Genomic DNA, 20567 nt, shown 5'->3' with positions numbered 1-20567 from the left:
AGAACCGCGCAGAGCATAGCTGTCAACGTTTCCCTTTTTTTAAGGGAAATTCCCTTAGTCCGAATAGGATTCCTCGCAAGAAAAGGGGAAAGTTGACCGCTATGGACAGAGCCAGGCAGAAGAAGGTGGCAGGGTGGGTGTCCTTCCCCACCCCCGACATAAATCCTGGCTTCGCCCATGCTTCTAACATGTAAGACAGAAATCTCTACCCAGTTTCTCCCTAAGATGTCCCTGCAAAGCTCTTTTAAAACTCTCATCATGGTGCACCCCTCTAAAACGCCCGCAACTGACACTTCAGGTTCCCTTTCGAACGAGGCCATAGAGCTGCGAAGAGGAAGTCTCAGAGCCACCTCTCTCCTCCAAGCTCCTTTTAGAGGAATGAGAACCGGAAGTGTTTGCCCTGTGCGTATGTGGGAGGTGTGTTGTTGTTGTTGTGTGTGTTTTTTTGTTCCTGCTTTTGAGGTGGCTTATCTCTATGCTCCATCGTGAGAATGCCCTTTGCAAAACCAGCCGCCGCCAGAGCTTTGCTCGGAGAGGAGGAGCTGCAGGAAGGAGGCCAGAATTCAAGGTGCCCAAAAATGTCAATGGGGTGATTTGGGCTTGGGTGGGGGGCTCCTGTCTCCCATGTGGGGCTTGCATTGTTTTGCATTGTGAGATACCCCTGGCTGCGTGTGTGTGTCTTCGAAAGAGGACTGGACCAATCCATAGATCTGGATCGTTGAATTTTAGAGGTGGAAAAGACCCAAAAAGGGTTATGCAGCCCAAGAATTCATGGAAGTTAAGGCTGTCAAAAGCTGCTAGCCAGGAAAAACGGCTGCTAGCCACCACGTTGCTCTGGCCCCACAACTGGAGGCAGCCAGCAATGCTGGAAACCAGCGTGGGAAGGGAGAGTCGCTCTTGCGCTCGGATCCTGCTGGTGCGTTTCCTTGGGGCAGCTGAGATATGATATGAGCATCTTTATTGTCCCGTACAGAACAACGAAATTGAAAAAAATATACATCAGACATGCAAAACCAACAAGCCTGCTATCCCAGCCTGGTTAGCCCCCTAAAAACTCTGATAACCCATAATTAAATGCAATATACTCCCACAGAGACTACCTTACACTGCGTTTTAAACCAAAATCGCATCTGGATAAAAACTGTTTCTCAGGTGGCTAGTCCTAGTCTTTATAACCCTTTACCTTCTTCCAGAAGGCAACAGCTGAAAAAGATCATTTCCGGGGTGCACACTATCCTGCGCTATCTCTGCAGCTTTCTTATGGCACCTGGAAGCGTAGATTTGATCCAAGGTGGGAAGAGTGCACCCAATTACTCTCTCCGCAGTCTTTACAACCCTGGACAGCATTGTTTTTCCCCTGACGGTGCAGCTCCCAAACCACACACACAGACCATACGTTAATACACTCTCCACAGTACAATGGTAAAATGCCATCAACATGTCCTTAGAGAGATTGTTTTTCCAGAGGAGTCTCAGAAAATATAACATCTGCTGTGCTCTCTTCATCAGGTCTTTGCTGTTTTCTCCCCAGGTTAGGTCATCTCTCAGCTCCATTCCCAGAAATCGTAACACCGAGACTTGTTCCACGCACTTCCCCTCAATAATGAGTGGCTGAATATTCAGTTTACATTTCCTAAAGTCCACAGTAATCTTTCTTGTTTTCTTTAAGTTAAGGAGTAAGTTGTTTTTCCTGCACTGCTCCCCCAACTGCTCAACTTCCCTCCTATAGGCCACCTCCCCCTCTCCAGCCGTGATTAAACCAACCACCGTTGTATCATCTGGGAACTTAATGATCTTATTACTGGGGAATTTGGGCAGCTAACTGTGAGAACAGGATGCCGGACCAGAGGGAACCTTGGCCTGATCCAGCAGTGCTTTTCTTGTGCTCCAAAAATTAGAACGGAGAGCACACACCATATCTGTCAATGTTTCCCTTTTTTTAAGGGAAATTCCCTTATTCCGAACAGGATTCCTCGCCGGAAAAGGGAAAAGTTGACAACTATGGCACACACACGCAAAGTCCTCTTTCAAATCAGCTACAGTGGTACATTGTGGGGGGGGGGGGGGGAATTCCTTCCAGTAGCACCTTAGAGACCAACTAAGTTAGTTCTTGGTATGAGCTTTCGTGTGCATGCACACTTCTTCAGATACACTGAAGATATACTTCAGATACACAGATACACCAGTGTATCTGAAGAAGTGTGCAAGCACACGAAAGCTCATACCAAGAACTAACTTAGTTGGTCTTTAAGGTGCTAGTGGAAGGAATTTTTTTGTTTTGACTATGGCAGACCAACACGGCTACCTATCTGTAACTGGAATTGTGGGGGGAGTTTGTTTTCATAGAATTGCAGAGTTGGAAGGGACCCCAGGGGTCATCTAGCCCAGCCCGCTACAATGCAGGAATCTCTGCGAAAGCATTTTATTTCTTCCAGGGCTCAGAGTCCTTTTCAGGGGCTGGACACTGTGGGGAAAAGGATGCTGGCCTAGGCGGTTCATTGGCCTCTTCCTATGTCCTTATTCATATTTATCGCTCTCTCTGGGTTAATGGGCACCATCCTTTTCTGTTCTGTTCTGTTTGAATACCTGAGCACAAGAAGCGCATGCTAGATCAGGCTAATGGTCAATCTATTATAAACGGCCTTGGTCCCATGTACCTGAGGGCCATTCTCCACCCCCATCATTCAGCCCGGACACTGAGATCCAACGCCGAGGGCCTTCTGGTGGTTCCCTCATTGTGAGAAGTGAGGTTACAGGGAAGCAGGCAGAGGGCCTTCTCGGTAGTGGCACCCACCCTGTGGAACACCCTCCCATCAGATGTCAAGGAAATAAGCAGCTATCCTATCTGAGGGCAGCCTTGTTTAGGGAAGTTTTTAATAGTTAATGCTGTATTGTTTTTAACACTCGATTGGGAGCCGCCCAGAGTGGCTGGGGAAACTCAGCCAGATGGGCGGGGTATAAATAATAACTTATTATTATTATATTATATTATTACACCATCCACTTCAGGACCTGAGCACAGGAGCAACTCTCCCCCTCCTGTGCTTCTCCTGTGGGTAAACTGAAGTTCCTTCCTGCCTCCTGAAGCTAAAGTCTCAAGGAGCAAAATAAACTGAAGCCACACGCCTGAGTGGCAGTCGCTAGAAACTGCAGGAGAGGAGAGTTGCTCTCGCTTGAAACCTGAGGTTGCTCACTGTGAGATCAGGATGCCATGCTAAATGGGCCTTTGGCCTGATCTTCTTTTTATGTCTTCTTCCTTGCCGAATCCCCCCAAACCTATTCCTCTTTGTCCCCTATCCCAAGGGAGCCATTTGTGGTTTCGGGGTTTGAGTACCAGACTAGGACAGTGGCCCTCAAAAGACTGTGGCACGCCACCCTGGTGTGGCAGGAAGGTTCAGGGACAATCAAAGAGACATTTAAACACCTCAGTGTAGTATAGTATAGGGTTACCAGATGTGCCCAGTTCCCAGGGACAGTCCCTGGATTTGCAAATCTTTTTTTTTTAAAGATATTTATTAAAGTTTCAAAAATTATGTAAAAACAAAACAAAACAACAATACATACAAACACAAACAAAAACAAGTATAGTTTCAATCCCTTATTTTCTTGTAACTTACCTTCCCCGACTTCCTCATACCTCCTCTTTCTGTATTCCAATTTCTAATTATTAATTCAGCAAATCCTCTCCCTTATTTTTCATTTAATTTTTAACCTTTCTTTTTACTTAACCATTACAGCTGGAAACCACATAGTTTCTAAACCAACGTCATTCTAACATTCATTAATTTTGCAATGTTTCCTAAGATAGTCCTTAAATTTCATCCAATCTTCTTCCGCTGTCTCTCTTCCCTGGTCTCGGATTCTGCCAGTCATTTCTGCCAGTCCCATATAGTCTATCACCTTCATCTTGGATTTGCAAATCTGTCCCCTTACAAATTCCGTCCCCGGAATGTCCCCAGATTTGCAAATCTGCCCCTGGGAAATGTGGCAGTAGCAGCCATCCTGGTAGCTCAGTTGGCTCTGGCTGGCTTCAGGAGCTGCCAGCTGCCGTGGTGCCCGCCATTTTTCCTCGCCGGAAGTCCCCATATGATGTGTCTCGTGCGCATATCATGTGTCTCGTGCGATCTCCTGCCCCCTTCCCCCCTTTGTTTTGACTGATTGGGGGAGGCTCGGGAGTCATGGGCGGGTGGCGTGCCGTTGCCCAGTTTTTTAAAAACTGCATTTATGTTTACAGGGTGCGAAAGAAGGACTTTGCACCTTTATACCAAATGCATGTATGCCTGGGCCCAGGGTCTTTTGCCTCACCATCCCCGCTACTGACTCCCTGTTGCTACTCAGCTAAAAAAAAAAAAAAGTGTCCCCGGATTCATTGAAAAAAATCTGGTAAAAATAGTATAGTATCAAAATGGGTTTTTTTTTAATTTGCAGAATATGGACAGATTTTCACGTTCTAGCAGTCGTTTCTTTGTTGTTTTCCGACGCGTTTCTTATCAATAAAAACAAATTCGGTGTGGCGCAAGCAAGTTTTTATTCTGAAAAGTGTGGCCCAGAGGGGGAAAAAGTTTGAGAACCACTGTACTAGGACCTGGGAGAGACAAGGGTTCAAATCCCCACTTGGCCAGAAAGCTCACTGGGTGAGCTTGGGGAACAGGAATGCTCTCTCAGCCTAGCCTACCTCCCAGGGTTGTTGTGAGGCTGCAATGGATGGGCAGGGGAGAGAATTAGGCATGCCACCTGGAGCTCATTGGAGCGCGGGGGGGGGTTAATATTAATGCAATAAATGACTGGTTGTTGTTTTCTAACCATCCACCCCTTCTTCCCATTCCAGCCTGCCCCCACCGCATCCCAATTCATGCGGGGGCGGGGGAAGCACTGACCCCTTTGGGCTCTAAGAGGGAGGATCCCACGGAGGAGGGGTCCCTGCAAGGATGCAATTGTGGCGGCGGGGGGCGGAGAAATGATGCATTTTGCAGAACCTCCAAGCCTTAAATGGGGTTTCATTCGTCTCCAAGGCGCAGCTCCTGAACGCAGGACGCTTGGCCAGCCTGGCGTCCGTCCCCCCCCCCCCGCCAGATGCATCGAGACTACAACTCCCACCAGCCCACGGGGTGCAAGGAAGACTGACACGTGGCTCTCCCCTCCCATTTCCTGCAAAAAAAACCTCCTTCCTTTTCCGCGTGAAACCCCCGCCCTGCCTAGCAACTGCTGACGCGGGCACAGGGGCGCCTTTTCCCCATTGGCCGAAGGTCCTCCTTTTCCGCGCGCAGGTTTCCGCGGCTGGTCCCTGCTTCCCATCCTCCGCGCAGGTAAGTGGATGGATGGATGGATAGAAAGAAAGAAAGAGAGATGCAAGGACATTTGGGGATTCAGGTCCATTGCACGCGCAGGGGGCTGGTTCCTTTGCTCTTTTTGGTGGGGGTGGGGTTGAGTTTTTCCGGTGGGGGCTATTTGCAAGACAGGATTCGCACCCAGGCCCTAAGGTGGGGAGAAAGGGTTTTTTTCCCAGGCTGTGTCTCTCCCCCCGCCCCACCCCCATGGCATGATGCAGTTTTGGGGGTACCCTGTGTTCAAAGGGGGGGGAATGGGATCTAAATGCAATGAATGAATAAAATGGGGGGGTTCGGCATCAGTGGACTCCTAAGGGATTTTTGTGCCGGGCTGCAGGCACCAAGAGGAAAGAGGTCATTAGATCAGAATCGTAGAGTTGGAAGGAAGGGACCCCTGGCGGTCATCTAGTCCAACCCCCTGAAATGCAGGAATCTTACTGTGTATTTTACTCATGGATAAGCTTGCATCTTTAAATGTCTGTGTAATAGGTTTCACAAACCGCTTGGAAGCCTATTTTCACATTAAAGCGATATATGAAGATCCCGGGCCCCAGGGAGATTAGACTGGCCTCGACCAGAGCCAGGGCCTTTTCGGCTGTGGCCCCAGCCTGGTGGAACACTCTCCCACGAGTTGTTCCACCTGGCCTTTGGTCGGGGTTCAATCTGATTCTTCTCTTTCTGTATAAGAACAGGCTTTAGAGTGGCCTCCTAGCCTGCTCACGGGTCCTTTATAAGACCCTGGAGAATATTAACCACTCTCAATTTTACCCCTGGACTGCCATCTGTCCAGATTTTAATTTGCTCTGAACTAATTTTAAGATGTATTTTGGTGTACATATAAACATTTATTATTATGAATGGATATTAATTTCACAGGACCATAGAGGGGACCCTGAGAATCACCCGGTCCAACCCCCTGCGATGCCAAAATGTGTGTGAATGTGCGCGCGCGCACCCCACTTTTTCTGTATTTCTGTTCGATAACTCCTTATTAGGCAATTTCAAAACTCTGAAACTGAGAACCTTCGGGAATTGCCATCAGAAATCTCACAGTTCCTGCAGTTAAGAACCCATAGTTAATTGATGCCTGTTTTTTATTTTTATCCCACGGTTTTATGTTTCGTTGCTCTAAACCTCTTTGATCTTTTATTTTACGACATGGAGGGCATATAAATATTTTTATAAATAAAAAAGGGAGTGTGGGTAGCGCTGTGGGCTAAACCACAAAGCCCAGGACTTGCCGATCAGAAGGTCAATGGTTCGAATCCCTGCGACGGGGTGAGTTCCCGTTGCTCGGTCCCTGCTCCTGCCAACCTAACAGGTCGAAAGCACGTTAATGTCCAAGTAGATAAATAGGTACCGCTCTGGGAGGAAGGTAAATGGCGTTTCCGTGCTCTGTTCTGGTTCGCCAGAAGCGGCTTAATCATGCTGGCCTCATGACCCGGAAGCTGTACGCCGGCTCCCTCGGCCAATAAAGCGAGATGAGCGCCGCAACCCCAGAGTCGGCCACAACTGGACCTAATGGTCAGGGGTCCCTTTACCTTTTATAGATAAAAAATGAATAAATATAACAAAATATTCAGGGGGGAAACACCTTTTGAAACACATGCGTTCTCTTCCCTTAACAGCTTGGGACCAGTTGACTTACAGCATCGCCATACCCCCTTTATGTGCCTGCTTGACCACTCCAATCTGTGGGACTGGCACTGTGCCCACATATTACTCGTTCTGCACTTTTTCCTGGCGGGAAAAGAGCCCCCCCCCAAGCTTTGAGCCATCCCCTGGGGGGAAACCTTACTTTCTGCAGGTTGCTGTGGGGCTCCTGTTTTAGTGTGGCAACACCCAGACTTTGGAAGCTCCTTCACTGTTGGCATCAGTCATCTGCACGCTTTCCAGTGCCCGATTAAAACATTTAGGCAAGCCCTACCTAAACACATAGAAGTTACATGTGCTTCATCTCTTGTTAGCCACAGTTGATTTTAATTTTCTGAATATGTTCTAAATACAGGCAGGCCCCTAATTTTTTGGGGGGGCTGGGTTTACATTCTTGGCTCCTGTGCACATCAGCAGAGCGCACCAAAGCCCAGCCTTTTCTGTCCCCATTATAATAATAATAATAATGTAATAATAATAATAATAATTTATAATTTATACCCCGCCCATCTGGCTGGGCCTCCCCAGCCACTCTGGGCGGCTTCCAAAAAAACATTAAAATACTGCAATACATCAAACACTAGAAGCTTCCCTAAAGAGGGCTGCCTTCAGATGTCTTCTAAAAGTCTTTTTGTTCTCTTTGACATCTGGTGGGAGGGCGTTCCACAGGGCAGGCGCCACTACCAAGAAGGCCCTCTGTCTGGTTCCCTGTAACTTGGCTTCTCACAGTCAGGGAACCGCCAGAAGGCCCTCGGCGCTGGACCTCAGTGTCCGGGCAGAACGATGGGGGTGGAGACGCTCCTTCAGATATACTGGACCGAGACGGTTTAGGGCTTTCAAGGTCAGCACCAACACTTTGAATTGTGCTCGGAAACGTACTGGCCTCTTCTGGGTACAAAACGATCTCGGTCGCACATCAACTGAGCATGTGAAAAATGCTTACCGACTGTACTTGATTTTAATTTTCTATTCATAATTTTAGTGCTTTATTTAAGGGGGGGGGAACCAAGATTTTTAAAAATTTTAAATTGGATTTCAAAAATAAAATGCTTTTGGGGGGAAAATCTTTCTAAAGATCGTTTTCTATTTAAGTTACATTATATTCCAAAGGCTGTTCATCAGGAAATAAGGATTTGTTTAAGTTTTTCATGTGTGCTAAAACTCAGTCTAAGGTTGTTGTTTTTTTAAAAAAATTGCTTAACCACATCAGTTAACAAACATGGATACATATGCTATAATGTTATTGTTTCAGTTTAATAAATTGTTTAAATGGTTGTTAAGGAAATGATTCTTTTTCTCCTTCCAATAAAGTACAGCAGAAACATTGTCCAAATATAAACAGTTAACTTATTAAACCTCACAATAATTTCTTAATTATCCGTCTATGTATTACCAAATCAGTAATTTTTGATATAACTGTAAAAACTACTCTGAAAATTTATTATTCCAAAAATGAAATCTTCATCTGGTTGTAAATATTAAGATTATACCAGCAAGAATGAGTCTTTCTGTAAAAAGATGATTTAAATCAAGTCTTGCTGAGTAGAGATTTAAATCGTGATTTAAATTGATTTGATTTAAATCAAATCCCCCCCCCGCTTTATTTTATAATTCTGAAAACCACATAGAGGGGTTCCCCTCATATATGTTTTTATTTATTTTTATTGACAACAAACCAGTTGCAGAAAAAAGAAATGAAAGAAAAATTAGTTGTTGGTTTGTTTTTTTAAATGTCAGTTGTCACCATGGCAAATAAAGAAACAAAAGATTCAGCTATGCAATTTTCTGAGTCAATAATATAATATACCAAGGGGGGAGGGACGCTTAGTAAATGATTACAAAGAGTTCCAAGGTCTAAATTAAAACAACTGCCCCCTTTTTTTTGTAAAGAAAAGCAAAATAGCCTTGAGCTGTACTGAATCAAGATGGTACCTGACAGTTCTCAGCTATTTTTATGCCTGTGGGGTAGGGTGGTTTTCTTAAAATCAGAATACATGTTGATTTTATTAAATAAATGCATTAACTCTCTGTGCCGATGTAAACGCCATCCTTAAGAACAACAGGTAAGCAAAAGGCAACAGAGCAAGTTAGTCTGAAACCCCCAACCTTTTACACCAGTGGTTCCCAAGGTAGGTGGTACTTTCCCCCTGGTGGGCAATAGTGCCACCTGGGGGGCACTAAGAGGAAAGGGGGCACTGGAGGTATAAGGTATGCAGCCTAGGACCCATGTACCTACGGGACTGCCTCTCCTGGTACGCCCCGCGGAGGACCTTAAGGTCCACAAATGACAACACCTTGGAGTTCCCAAGTCACAAGGTGGTTAGACTGGTCTCAATTAGGGCCAGGGCCTTTTCAGTGCTGGCCCCTACTTGGTGCAACGCTCTGTCACAAGAGACCAGGGCCCTGTGGGACTTGACATCTTTCCGCAGGGCCTGCAAGACAGAGCTGTTCCGCTTGGCCTTTGGTTTGGACCCAGTCTGACCCTTACGTTTCCCTCCCCTTATGGTTTTGATCTGTGGGCTACTTTTAAAATGAGGCTGCATTTTAAATTGCATTTTAACCTGTATTTTAAATTGGTGTGGTTTTTTCCTATTATGTTTTTATTGTAATTTTACTGGTGTTAGCCACCCTGAGCGTGGCTCTGGCCGGGGAGGGCGGGGTATAAATAATAATAATAATAATAATAATAATAATAATAATAATAATAATATGACTAGCAGCCTTTGAAAAGCAGTTTTGTTGGGTTAGGAATCAAGAAGGCAATAAATTATTTTTTTTAAGAATGGGAAATGTTTATAATGTATATACAAAATCACTGTAAACAGGTCAAAACATTAGCAGGGTTTTAAATACACTTGTAATGTAATAGATAACTTAGGGAGATGAAAAATTGGAGAAGTACTGATATGCAGCTGAAAATAGAATTAAAAGGACCCATGGAAGGGATTGGGGGGGGGCGGAGTCAGGAGATTCAGAGTAATCTTGATATTGGATTTTGTACTGTTTTATGTTGTATGTTTATATCAATGAAAAACAATAAAAAGATTATTTAAAAAATATAGTTCAGCCCCCTGCAAGGCAGAAATCTCAGATAATGCATCCATGACAGATGATGATGATGATAATAATAACAGTAATTTATTATTTGTACCCCGCCCATCTGGCTGGGTTTCCCCAGGCACTCTGGGTGGCTTCCAACAAAGTTTAAAACTAAAATAAAATGTCACACATTAAAAACTTCCCTACATGCATTCAGATGTCTTCTAAATGTCAGGTACAGTCCGTTCGCAACCCGTGTCTGCGCACGCGCGGGTTCCGATTCGGCACTTCTGTGCATGCGCAAAGCGGCGATTTAGCGCTTCTGCGCATGTACAACCGCCGAAACTCGGAAGTAACCCGTTCCAGTACTTCCTGGTTTAGGTGGTCCATAACCCAAAAAAAACGCAACTGGAAGTGGCTGTAACCCGAGGTATGACTGTAGTTGTTTATCTCTTTGACATCTGATGGGAGGTCGTTCCACAGGGCGGGTGCCACCACTGAGAAGGCCATTGGCGCTGGATGGCGAGGTTGAGACTTCGTAATTGGAACCGGGAGGGTGGGAACCCGAAAAGGTTTGGGAACCACTGCTTTACCTCTCTCTAATCCCACTCCCACCTTTTACAGCTCCTTGGCTTTCAATACTGCACATCCCAGCTATTTGCCTTTGGCCTTTTTGGAACCGGATGTAGAGCACAGATTAAAGGGACGTCCTGAAACACAAAGTGGCCACAAGATCAGGAACCGTGGAGGATTCTGGGAAAGAACCATGCAGAAGATTCCGGGCAATGACAACACCAGCTCAGGCGCTGTGTGTCAGCGCTTTAGGGAGTTTGGCTACCAAGAGGCCGGGGGACCCCGAGAGGTCTGCAGCCAGCTCCACGACCTTTGCCGCCAGTGGCTGAAGCCGGAAAGGCTCACCAAGGCCCAGATGCTGGACCTGGTGATCCTGGAGCAGTTCCTGACTATCCTCCCCCCGGAGATGGAGAACTGGATCAGGGAGTGCGGAGCAGAGACCAGCTCCCAGGCGGTGGCCTTGGCAGAAGGCTTCCTCCTGAGCCAGGCAGAGGGGAAGAAGCGGAAACAGGTAAGAGTGTGTTTCATCCTAGTATTGTCTTCACTGATGTGTCTAGCCTAGTATTGTCGACACTGGCAGGCAGTGATTTCAGGCAGGGAGTCCTTTCCAGCTCTTCATAGGGCTGGGCTGTTGAATGGTTTCTTAATATTAAGGTTCATTATTGTTTCACAAGATGTGTATCTCTTTAAAGGACAGAGTAAACATCATGACCTAGTTTTACAGCTGTGGAGCAGTATAGCAGGTGCTGTTAAGTTGTGTGAATTAAGCTGTGTCAGCAATTGGGTATAGTATATTAAGAGCAGCGTGTACCTCTCTCAGTACCCTGGTGAATGGGTCAATGGATGGGTCATACTTAAATATTTAATGTAAGAGGAGTTTTTGTAATTAAAGCCAAGCAAAATATATTTTTGCGTTTCTTCATTGTTTCCTGAATGTGTAGTCTCCCCAGCACGCTTTCTGCAGTGCAGTTAATCTGCTAAATATGCAACATGAGATATATCATCCAAAACTGGTTTTTTGACCTGGCAATACATCACGACATTCACGATGTGTGTGTGCTATGCAAAAACCATGATGTGGGGGGAAATTGAAGCCAGCTGACGTGTCTACATATCTTATTTCAGACATTGTGATATATCCGTGTTATATCATGGTGTTTAGCTGGCGATATACAGGTGAAACTCAAAAAATTAGAATATCGAGGAAAAGGTAATTTATTTCAGTAATTCAACTTAAAAGATGAAACTAATATGTGAGATACTCACGACATGCAAAGCGAGATACGTCAAGCCTTTATTTGTTATAATTTTGATGATTATAGCATACAGCTGATGAAAACCCCAAATTAACAATCTCAGAAGATTAGAATATTGTGGAAAGGTGCAGTAGCTATTCAATCCATAACACCTGCATTGAGTTCCTGAGCCTTTCAATGGTCTCTCAGTCTGGTTCAGTAATTGATGCAAAAGGGGCCCAAACCAAGTACTGAGTACATATGCATGCTTCTACTTCTCAGAGGTCCAATATTACTCTATTTGCAATCCTTGTTTTGCTGATTTCATTTAATATTCTAAATTTCTGAGATTGTTAATTTGGGGTTTTCATCAGCTGTAAACTGAATTACTGAAACAAATGAACTTTTCCACAATATTCTAAATTTTTGAGTTTTACCTGTATCACCAATAAATCATGATGCACTTTTAGGCACCAGGCAAAAACATTCCTCTTTAACGAGGCCTTTGGCTGATTGGCATCCAATGCCCGTTAAAAAATGTGTTGGGGAGATTATTGGGTTATTCTTGTTTTTATTATGTATTTTGTGTTATTATGTTGTGAACCGCCCTGAGACCTGCGGGAATAGGGCAGTATACTATTTTTAAAATGAGAGGAGAGGCTGTCTTAGTACTGTGGGTTAATTCACAGGCCAGACAGTGATGGCCTTCACATAAACCATTTCCTAATCCCTGTCTCTGTCCCTCGTCTGGAATCCTTAAAATTCCCTTTCAGGTGGAAGAAATGGTGGCAGACCCAGCTACCAACTTGGCAGAGGGAGAGGCAGTCCCTTCGGCCACCACACTGAGGCCACCTTACAGGTGGATCGTGCAGGAGGGCAGTGGAGGTGCCACCTTGCTGGGTAAGGACCATGACGGGGCCCAGCTCAACTTGGCCTCCTCTTCCGCCTCGGTTGCTTTCATTCTACTGTTGTCAGGGAATGGTCTGAATCAGAGGATTGGGGAATGCATTCTCAGGCAGATCAGATCCTCTTTGAAGAGGAGGGGGAAGATTTGCTCCTCCTGTTTCTAGTGATTTCAGGAGCAGAGAGAGATACAGACACTGAACAGCTTAGGCAGGAGTTGCCTAGTTACGAGATAATGGCAAGAGAAACAAAAGGGAGGGAGCAGCCAGCAGAGACATCATTAGAGAGTGTGGGGGGCCCTCCCTCCCCAAGAACGAGGAGGTTCCGTCCGTATTAGAGAACAAAGGATGCAGAGAGGAGGGTGTTTCTGGGGACAGAAGGGAGAGGATTTAGAGTAGCCAACTGCTCTCCTTGTGGAGGGATGTGGATTTTTGCTTGCAACCAGATGACTGAATAAAAAAGGCCATAAAATATAAACTGCTCGTTAATTATTGCCTGTGAAGTTGCTGAAGGGAGGGGAGGACTCTTCACACCTGACATACTGCTTATTGATTATCGCATTTCTATCTCACCTTTCGCCCAAGGAGCTTGAGGTGGTGTAGATAATTCTCCCCATTTTATCCCCATGAGGTAGGTCAAGGGGGTGGATCAAGTCCCCTGGAAGGAAAGGTAGCAGCGTTTACAGGAAAGGCGAGTGAGAGGTGATGCAACAGACGTTTATGGAATCATGCACAGCATTAAGTGGCTATAGAAAAAGTTTTATCCCACTCTCAATAATAATTGAGAGTTGTTTTCGAGCACAATTCAAAGTGTTGGTGTTGACCTTTAAAGCCCTAAACGGCCTCAATCCAGTATATCTGAAGGAGCGTCTCCACCCCCTATCATTCTACCAGCGGGCCTTCTTGGTAGTGGCGCCTGCCTTGTGGAATTTGTTTTTTTAAATGTGAAATTCAATAACAATTAATTGGCAAGAAGATAACAAGATTAAGCATCTCCACATCTCCTTTTCTCCCTCCCAGGAAGTGGCCCAACCCTGGCAATTTCTCCCGCGGTTGGTGGAGGGGAAGGAGCTGCTGTCCAGTCAAATAAGGTAATAAAAGCTCAATGCTGGGAATTCCCAAAGTGGTGAAAGAAAGTGCTTAGCCACACAGCATATAGTTACAGCAGGCATAGGCAAACTTAGCCCTCCAGATGTTTTGGGACTACAGTTCCCATAATCCCTGACTACTGGTCCTGTTAGTTAGGGATGATGGGAGTTGTAGTCCCAAAACATCTGGAGGGCCGAGTTTGCCTATGCTTGAATTACGGGATTCACTCCAACGAGTTGCCGTGATGGCTGCCAACTTTAAAAGGAGATTAGACAAACTCATGGAGAGAGAAGGCTTTCCTTGGCCTCCAGCCACAATATCTTTGCTCTGCCTTCATGGTCTGAGCAATTCAGATGCCTCTGAATAATCCCAGTTACCGGCAGGGAAGAGTGTTGCTGCTCCTGTTGCTCTCGGGTCCTCCTTGCTTCTCTGCTTTTTACATTGGGCATCTGTTTGGCCACTGTTCTAACCAATATTGTTAGCTAGGTGGGCTTTGAATGCTCTTCACTCTTGCAAGAGAACCGCCAGACGTGTTGCCTTCTCTTTCTTGTTGGGTCCTCCTTTTTGGATTACCTAGACGGACAAGCTGTCTTCTCTTCCTTATTCTAGGCTCCGATGAGCTTTGACGAGGTGGGCGTCTACTTCACAGAGGAGGAGTGGAATCTGCTGGATCCGGCCCAGAGAGCTTTGCACGGGGAAGTCATGGAGGAGAACTGGGGGAACCTGGAGTCTGTCGGTAAGGATCCCTCTCTGCCTTGTGTGGCGGATGCTGAAGGTTGAAATTTTGATTGAGGTCCTTTTATTGAATGATATCCTCTTCTTTTCTGGGTTTCCCTCTGAGGGAGTCAGAGATTCCTCCAGACGTACCTTTTTAAGTCTTGAGAATGTTGAATGTTTTGATGTTTTATGGCTCTTTGTGCGCCTATGTAACATGCCTTCGAATTCTGCTCAGAGAAGATTTTGGCTTACCTGGAGGTTCTGCAAACCTCCAGCACAATTCCGAGCACAATTCAAAGTGTTGGTGGTGACCTTGAAAGCCCTAAACAGCCTCAGTCCTGTATACCTGAAGGAGCATCTCCACCCCCATCGTTCAGCCCGGACGCTGAGATCCAGCGCCGAGGGCCTTCTGGTGGTTCCCTCACTGCAAGAAGCCAAGTACAGGGAACCAGGCAGAGGGCCTTCTCGGTAGTGGCGCCCGCCCTGTGGAACGCCCTCCCACCAGAGGTCAAAGAGAACAACAACTACCAGACTTTTAGAAGACATCTTAAGGCAGCCCTCTTTAGGGAAGCTTTTAATGTTTGGTGCATCACTGTATTTTAATATTTTGTTGGAAGCCACCCAAAGTGGCTGGGGAAGCCCAGCCAGATGGGCAGGGTATAAATAATTTATTATTATTATTATTATTATTATTATTATTATTACTTGGGTCCCTAACTGGATACTGGACTCTCTTTTATTCCTTGGCTTCATGTTTTGTTTCCGTTGTTTCCCCTTGCCTGGGAGATGAACCAAGTGGTTGAGAAGTAAATTCTTCCCACACAGATACCTGTCCAACATCTTCACAGCCTCTCCCAATTCCAAAGGAATTGGAAGACTGAGCTGTGTAGCGGCATCATGCTCCAAATTGCTGGATCACCACTCCCAATAGTTTTATATAGGTGTTAAACAGCATAGGAGACAGAATGAGTCACTGTGGGGCCCTGCAGCCCCCAAACCATGGAGCGTAGCAACAGTCTCCTAGTGCTATTTCCTGGTAGCAACCCTGCAGGTAGGAGTGAAACCATTATGAAACAGGACCTCCATCTGGCACCCTCTTGAGCCATTCCAGGAGAACACCGCAGTCAATGGTTTCAAAAGTCATTGGTGGGTCAAGGAAAGCCAACAGGGTTCAAGCCCTCTTTTAGTCCCAAGAAAGGTTGTAGCTCAGGCAACCAAGGCTGTGTCGGAGCCAACACTGGGCCTGAAACCAGACTGAAATGTATCTGGACCATCTTGTTCCTTCAGGGAAGGAACCAGGTACAGGGAACCAGGCAGAGGGCCTTCTCAGTAGTGGCCCTGTGGAATGCCCTTCCATCAGATGTCAAAGAGATGATATAACCTTTAGAAGACATCTGAAGGCAGCCCTGTCCAGGGAAGCTTTTCAATGTGTAACAACAACAACAACAACTTATTATTTATACAACAACAACAACAATAACAACAACAACTTATTATTTATACCCCACCCAGCCACTCATTTATTAAAATGCAGTAATGCATCAAACATTAAAAGCTTCCCTAAACCGGGCTGCCTTCAGATGTCTTCTAAAAGTCTGGTAGTTGTCGTTCTCTTTGACATCTGGTGGGAGGGCATTCCATGGGGCGGGTGCCACTACCGAGAAGGCCCTCTGGCTGGTTCCCTGTTACTTGGCTTCTCGCAGGGAGGGAACCGCCAGAAGGCCCTCGGAGCTGAACCTCAGTGTCCGGGTAGAACGATGGGGGTGGAGACGCTCCTTTAGATAATACTGGACCGAGGCCATCCAATGTTTTGTTTTGTTTCTATATATGTTGGAAGCCGCTCAAAGTGGCTGGGGCAACCTAGTCAGGTGGGCAGGGTACAAATATTATTATTATTATTATTATTATTATTATTATTATTATTATTATTATTGGCAACTCTGCTTTATGTCTACTTTCCTCTCTTTGTTATAGCAGGTGCTGAATGGGTGAGTGAGATTGAGGGAGAAGCGCACACCACGTTCTTGGAAGGAGCTGGCTGTATAGACGGGAAAGCTCAGAGAAGGGAAATGGAACCAGAAGAGAAGGACAACTCCTTTGCTTCTCAGTGTAGCGACTTGTGTGAAATTCCAGCCGAAGACCAAGAGAAGAAAAGTATTCAGTGCAGTGTGTGCGAGGAAAGCTTTAGTTGTGAATCAGGCCTTAATACTCACATGAGAATCCACATCGAGGAGAAAGCGTATAAATGCCCGGTCTGTGAGAAGAGCTTCAGCTGTAGTGCACATGTTAGTGAACATCTAACAGTCCACATAGCAGAGAAGCCATATCAGTGCTGGGACTGTGGACAGAGTTTCCAGCACAGCACGAGTTTTACACGGCACTTGACGATCCACACTGGGGTGAAACCGTATACCTGCTCCGAGTGTGGAAAGAGCTTCCGCCTGAGGGCGTATCTTACTTCACATCAGAAACTCCATACGGGGGATAGACCATATGACTGCTCAAAGTGTGGGAAGAGTTTTGTTAGCAGTGCACACCTTCGGTCACATCAGAGAATCCACACCGAGGAAAAAACGTACAAATGTTTGGAGTGCGGAAAGAGCTTCAGGCAGCGGATACACCTTAGCTCACATCAGATAATCCACACAGGGGAGAAGCCACACAAATGCTCCGAGTGTGGAAAGTGCTTCACTCACTGCAAAAGCCTCACACGGCATCTCCTCACCATCCATACAGGCGAGAAACCCTACAAATGCTCCGAGTGTGGAAAGAGCTTCAACCACAGCATGAACCTTAAGTTACATCAGAGAATCCATACAGGGGAGAAGCCGTATGAGTGTTTGGAGTGCGGGAAGAGCTTCAGCTGGAGGACCTCTTTTACTTCGCATCAGAAGATCCACATGGGGATGAAGCCATATAAGTGCTCCGAATGTGGAAGGAGCTTCCGTAACCACATAAGCTGCATACGTCATCAAAGTGTGCACACCGGAGAGAAGCCGTACACGTGCTCAGAGTGTGGGAAGAGTTTCAGTCACAACTCTAGCCTTACTGAACATCAGAAAATCCACACAGGGGTGAGGCCATATATATGTTCAGAGTGTGGGAAGACTTTCATCCGGAGACTACACCTTACAAGCCATCAAAGAACCCACACAGGAGAGAAACCATATAAATGTTCGGAATGTGGAAAGCGATTCAGCCAGAGCTCGAGCCTTAATGTACACCGAAGAATCCACACGGGGGAGAAACCATATACGTGCTCGGTGTGCGGGAAAAGCTGCAGCCAGAGGTCAAACCTTAACGTACACGAAAGAATTCATAAAGGGGTGGTTGCTGTCAATTCTGCCGATGCCTGTAATATGGAAAGAATTTCAGTTACGGAACAGGCCTTCAAAATAGAGGATCCATACATCGGATATGGAATCTAAATGACTTAAGCGCTTATCTGTCTAATCAAATCTGCGATCCTTGAGAGGAAATACAGAGAAACCGTATAAATATTCACGATCCAACAAATTGTATGTTGGCTCCCCAACATTGCTAATGAGAGGATGACTATGGTGAGCAAGCATCTACAGGAGCCAACATCATCCATGACATCTTCTGATTAAAGGCTCCTCTGGCCACCTGGGCAGAATAAACTTTCCTAATTCTTCCAAGTGATCACCTGAGTCCCCTCTACCACGGAGAAAGATCCCTCTGGACATCTGCATTTGCAAAGATGGTTCCTATACTGTCCTGTGCCATTTTAATCTGATAACTTCATGACATTGTGGCATTTCTTTTCTGAGAAGGTAGAAGTTTCAGGCGCTGAGCTCCAGGCTCTTTATTTTTGTAGGAAGGAGGTTATGGAGATTGATTTTATACAGTTTTAATGTTTATTATTATTATTATTTTGTTATTAGTTTGATTTTATATTTGATGTAGCCTGCCCCAAGATCCCTTAAATTAGGAGTGGGAACCTCTGGTACAAGAGCTGAAAGCACTCTGTCTGACCTGCGGGAAACTCCCAGCAGCCCATGCTCCTGTTTCACACTCTTCCTTGAGTGTTTTTGCCACACTTGGGTGTGTTTTGAATTCTGATAATTCTGCCTCTTGGCTTGGATGGAAGGCAGAGCAGGGCTTGTGCAGAAACTAGCCTACTGTACAAAAGCTAAAATGTTCGTTTCCTGATCTTCCCACTTTCACCTCTGGCCACATGGCCAGTGTGGTGTAGTGGTTAAGAGCAGTAGACTCGTAATCTGGTGAACCAGGTTCGCTTCCCCGCTCCTCCACATGCAGCTGCTGGGTGACCTTGGGCTAGTCACACTTCTCTGAGGTCTCTCAGCCCCACTCACCTCACAGAGTGTTTGTTGTGGGGGAGGAAGGGAAAGGAGATCGTTAGCCGCTTTGAGACTCCTTCGGGTAGTGATAAAGCGGAATATCAAATCCAAACTCCTCCTCTTCTTCTTCTTCCATCACTGGTCTCTCACCTCTGAAAGTTTGCCCAGAAGGAAATGTGGCTCTTGGGCTGGAAAAATGTCCCCCACCTCCGCCTTAAATAAGTAACTGTAAATATTCACATCTGGAAACAGTAAGTGCAGATGTGCCACTCGGCAGACCCCCGCTTGTTGCTCAGGTGCAAGCAGGACCCATCCCACCAGAGCGGTTGGCGAAAGAAGCCTTGCTATTTTAGAGTAGCGCTGGCTTACGGTGGGCAACTGGTTCATAGAGTCATAGAATTGAAGAGTTGGAAGGGACGTAAAGTGTCATCAGTGCAACGGCCATGTTAAGAAATAGCTCAGTTTGAAGACTTTAGTTATGGAGAAGGCTCAGAGGAGTTTTTTCTCTGGGGTAGCTCCTAAAGCAACCTTTCTCACCAGATGTTGTTAGACTACAGGACCTGTTTTCAGGGATAAATGAAAAAATATTTTTTTATTTATACCCCGCCTTTCCCGGTTCAGAAAACCGGGCTCAGGGCAGCTAACAACAAATTTAAAACACTTAATTGGTGCAACAAAAAACAGCATAAAATACAGTATAAAACGTGAATAACAATAAATTCAGAATTCAAAAATCAATTTAGGGGGAAAATCCATCCAATAAACATTAGATGATCATCAGGGCTAGCTGGCTAAATTAGTCCCATACGGGCCAGCGAGGAGACCAGGGGAGAATTAGCTGTGGGATCCCAGAGCAGGTAATCTTCATAAAAAGGGGAGGGGGAGGGAAGGAAGTGGAATAAAAGATCAGGCTAAGTTCAAGTTGAAAGCCAGGCGGAATAGCTCTGTCTTATAGGCCCTGCGGAAGGAGGTTAAATCCTGCAGGGCCCTGGTCTCCTGGGACAGAGCATTCCACCAAGTCGGAGCCATCACTGAGAAGGCCCTGGCCCTGGTGGAGGATAATCTGACTTCCTTAGGGCCCTGGACCTCTAAACTATGGTTATTCATGGACCTTAAGCTCATCTGCAGGGCAGACCAGGAGAGGCGGTCCCGTAAATAGTGGTAGTTGTAGTCCAACGTCTGGGGGACCCAAGTTTGCCCTAAATTGTGGAATTCCTTCTTCACAGTTGCGTCTGATGAGTTAAAAGTATGTTTGTTGGGCTCCCCTCCCTTTTCAGTTTTGTTTAATCTATGCAGCTCTGCTTCTGCTTAGAACTGCTCTATTGCTTTACTTTTTTTATAATTGTATGAAAAGTTTTGCTTGTTTTTTATATATAATTTTGTACGTTAATATTGTTGTATCTTGCCCCTAGGAACTTGTGGTGAAGGGTAGGGAAGCAGTCAAATAAACAAAACGTCAGAATTGAGCAGACTTCAGGCTTGCAGGATCTTCTTTGTTTCACGCTTGAACCCCCAGGTCCACCAAGTGGAACCTGGTGCAAAAGAATGGCTAGTAGCTGGAGGACATCACAGAATCTTAGAGTTGGAAGGGGTCCCCCTGGGGTCATCTAGTCTAACCCCCTGCAATGCAGGAATCTCAGCTAAAGCACCCATGGCAGATGGCCATCCAGCCTCTGCTTAAAAACCTCCAAGGGAAGCAAGTCCACAACT

At 45.9% G+C, this 20567-nt stretch overlaps 1 protein-coding gene across 3 annotated transcripts; it reads left to right on the top strand.

The window, feature by feature from the left end:
• The first annotated feature begins 413 nt into the window (after window positions 1-413).
• On the top strand, window positions 414-20328 carry LOC309364457 (uncharacterized protein). 3 transcript variants are annotated; one of them, XM_081901776.1, is made up of 6 exons: window positions 414-568; window positions 10644-11103; window positions 12601-12727; window positions 13750-13820; window positions 14428-14554; window positions 16513-20328. In XM_081901776.1, exons 1-6 carry the CDS (start codon window positions 492-494, stop codon window positions 17961-17963), a joined length of 2313 nt encoding a protein of 770 aa, XP_081757902.1. In that variant the 5' UTR covers window positions 414-491; the 3' UTR covers window positions 17964-20328. The 3 variants fall into 3 exon arrangements, with proteins under 3 accessions (XP_081757902.1, XP_081757901.1, XP_081757903.1); XM_081901775.1 differs by having other exon boundaries at window positions 415-568; window positions 16510-20328; XM_081901777.1 differs by lacking the exon at window positions 414-568 and adding an exon at window positions 4464-5306 and having other exon boundaries at window positions 16510-20328.
• Window positions 20329-20567: the final 239 nt, after the last annotated feature.

Source organism: Podarcis melisellensis (genome assembly GCF_964234715.1).
Source record: "Podarcis melisellensis genome assembly, chromosome: 2".
Taxonomy (NCBI): domain Eukaryota; kingdom Metazoa; phylum Chordata; class Lepidosauria; order Squamata; family Lacertidae; genus Podarcis; species Podarcis melisellensis.
This window is presented reverse-complemented; position numbering and strand designations above follow the sequence as displayed.

What these genes read in the sequence shown, in the direction of transcription:
- LOC309364457 (XM_081901775.1), top strand. Translation starts at nt 492, where the DNA reads ATGCCCTTTGCAAAACCAGCCGCCGCCAGAGCTTTGCTCGGAGAGGAG. An exon ending in GAAGGAGGCCAGAATTCAAG is followed by an intron (nt 569 to 10,643) that starts GTGCCCAAAAAT and finishes CACCTTTTACAG; the next exon opens with CTCCTTGGCTTTCAATACTG. An exon ending in CTGCTGTCCAGTCAAATAAG is followed by an intron (nt 13,821 to 14,427) that starts GTAATAAAAGCT and finishes TCCTTATTCTAG; the next exon opens with GCTCCGATGAGCTTTGACGA.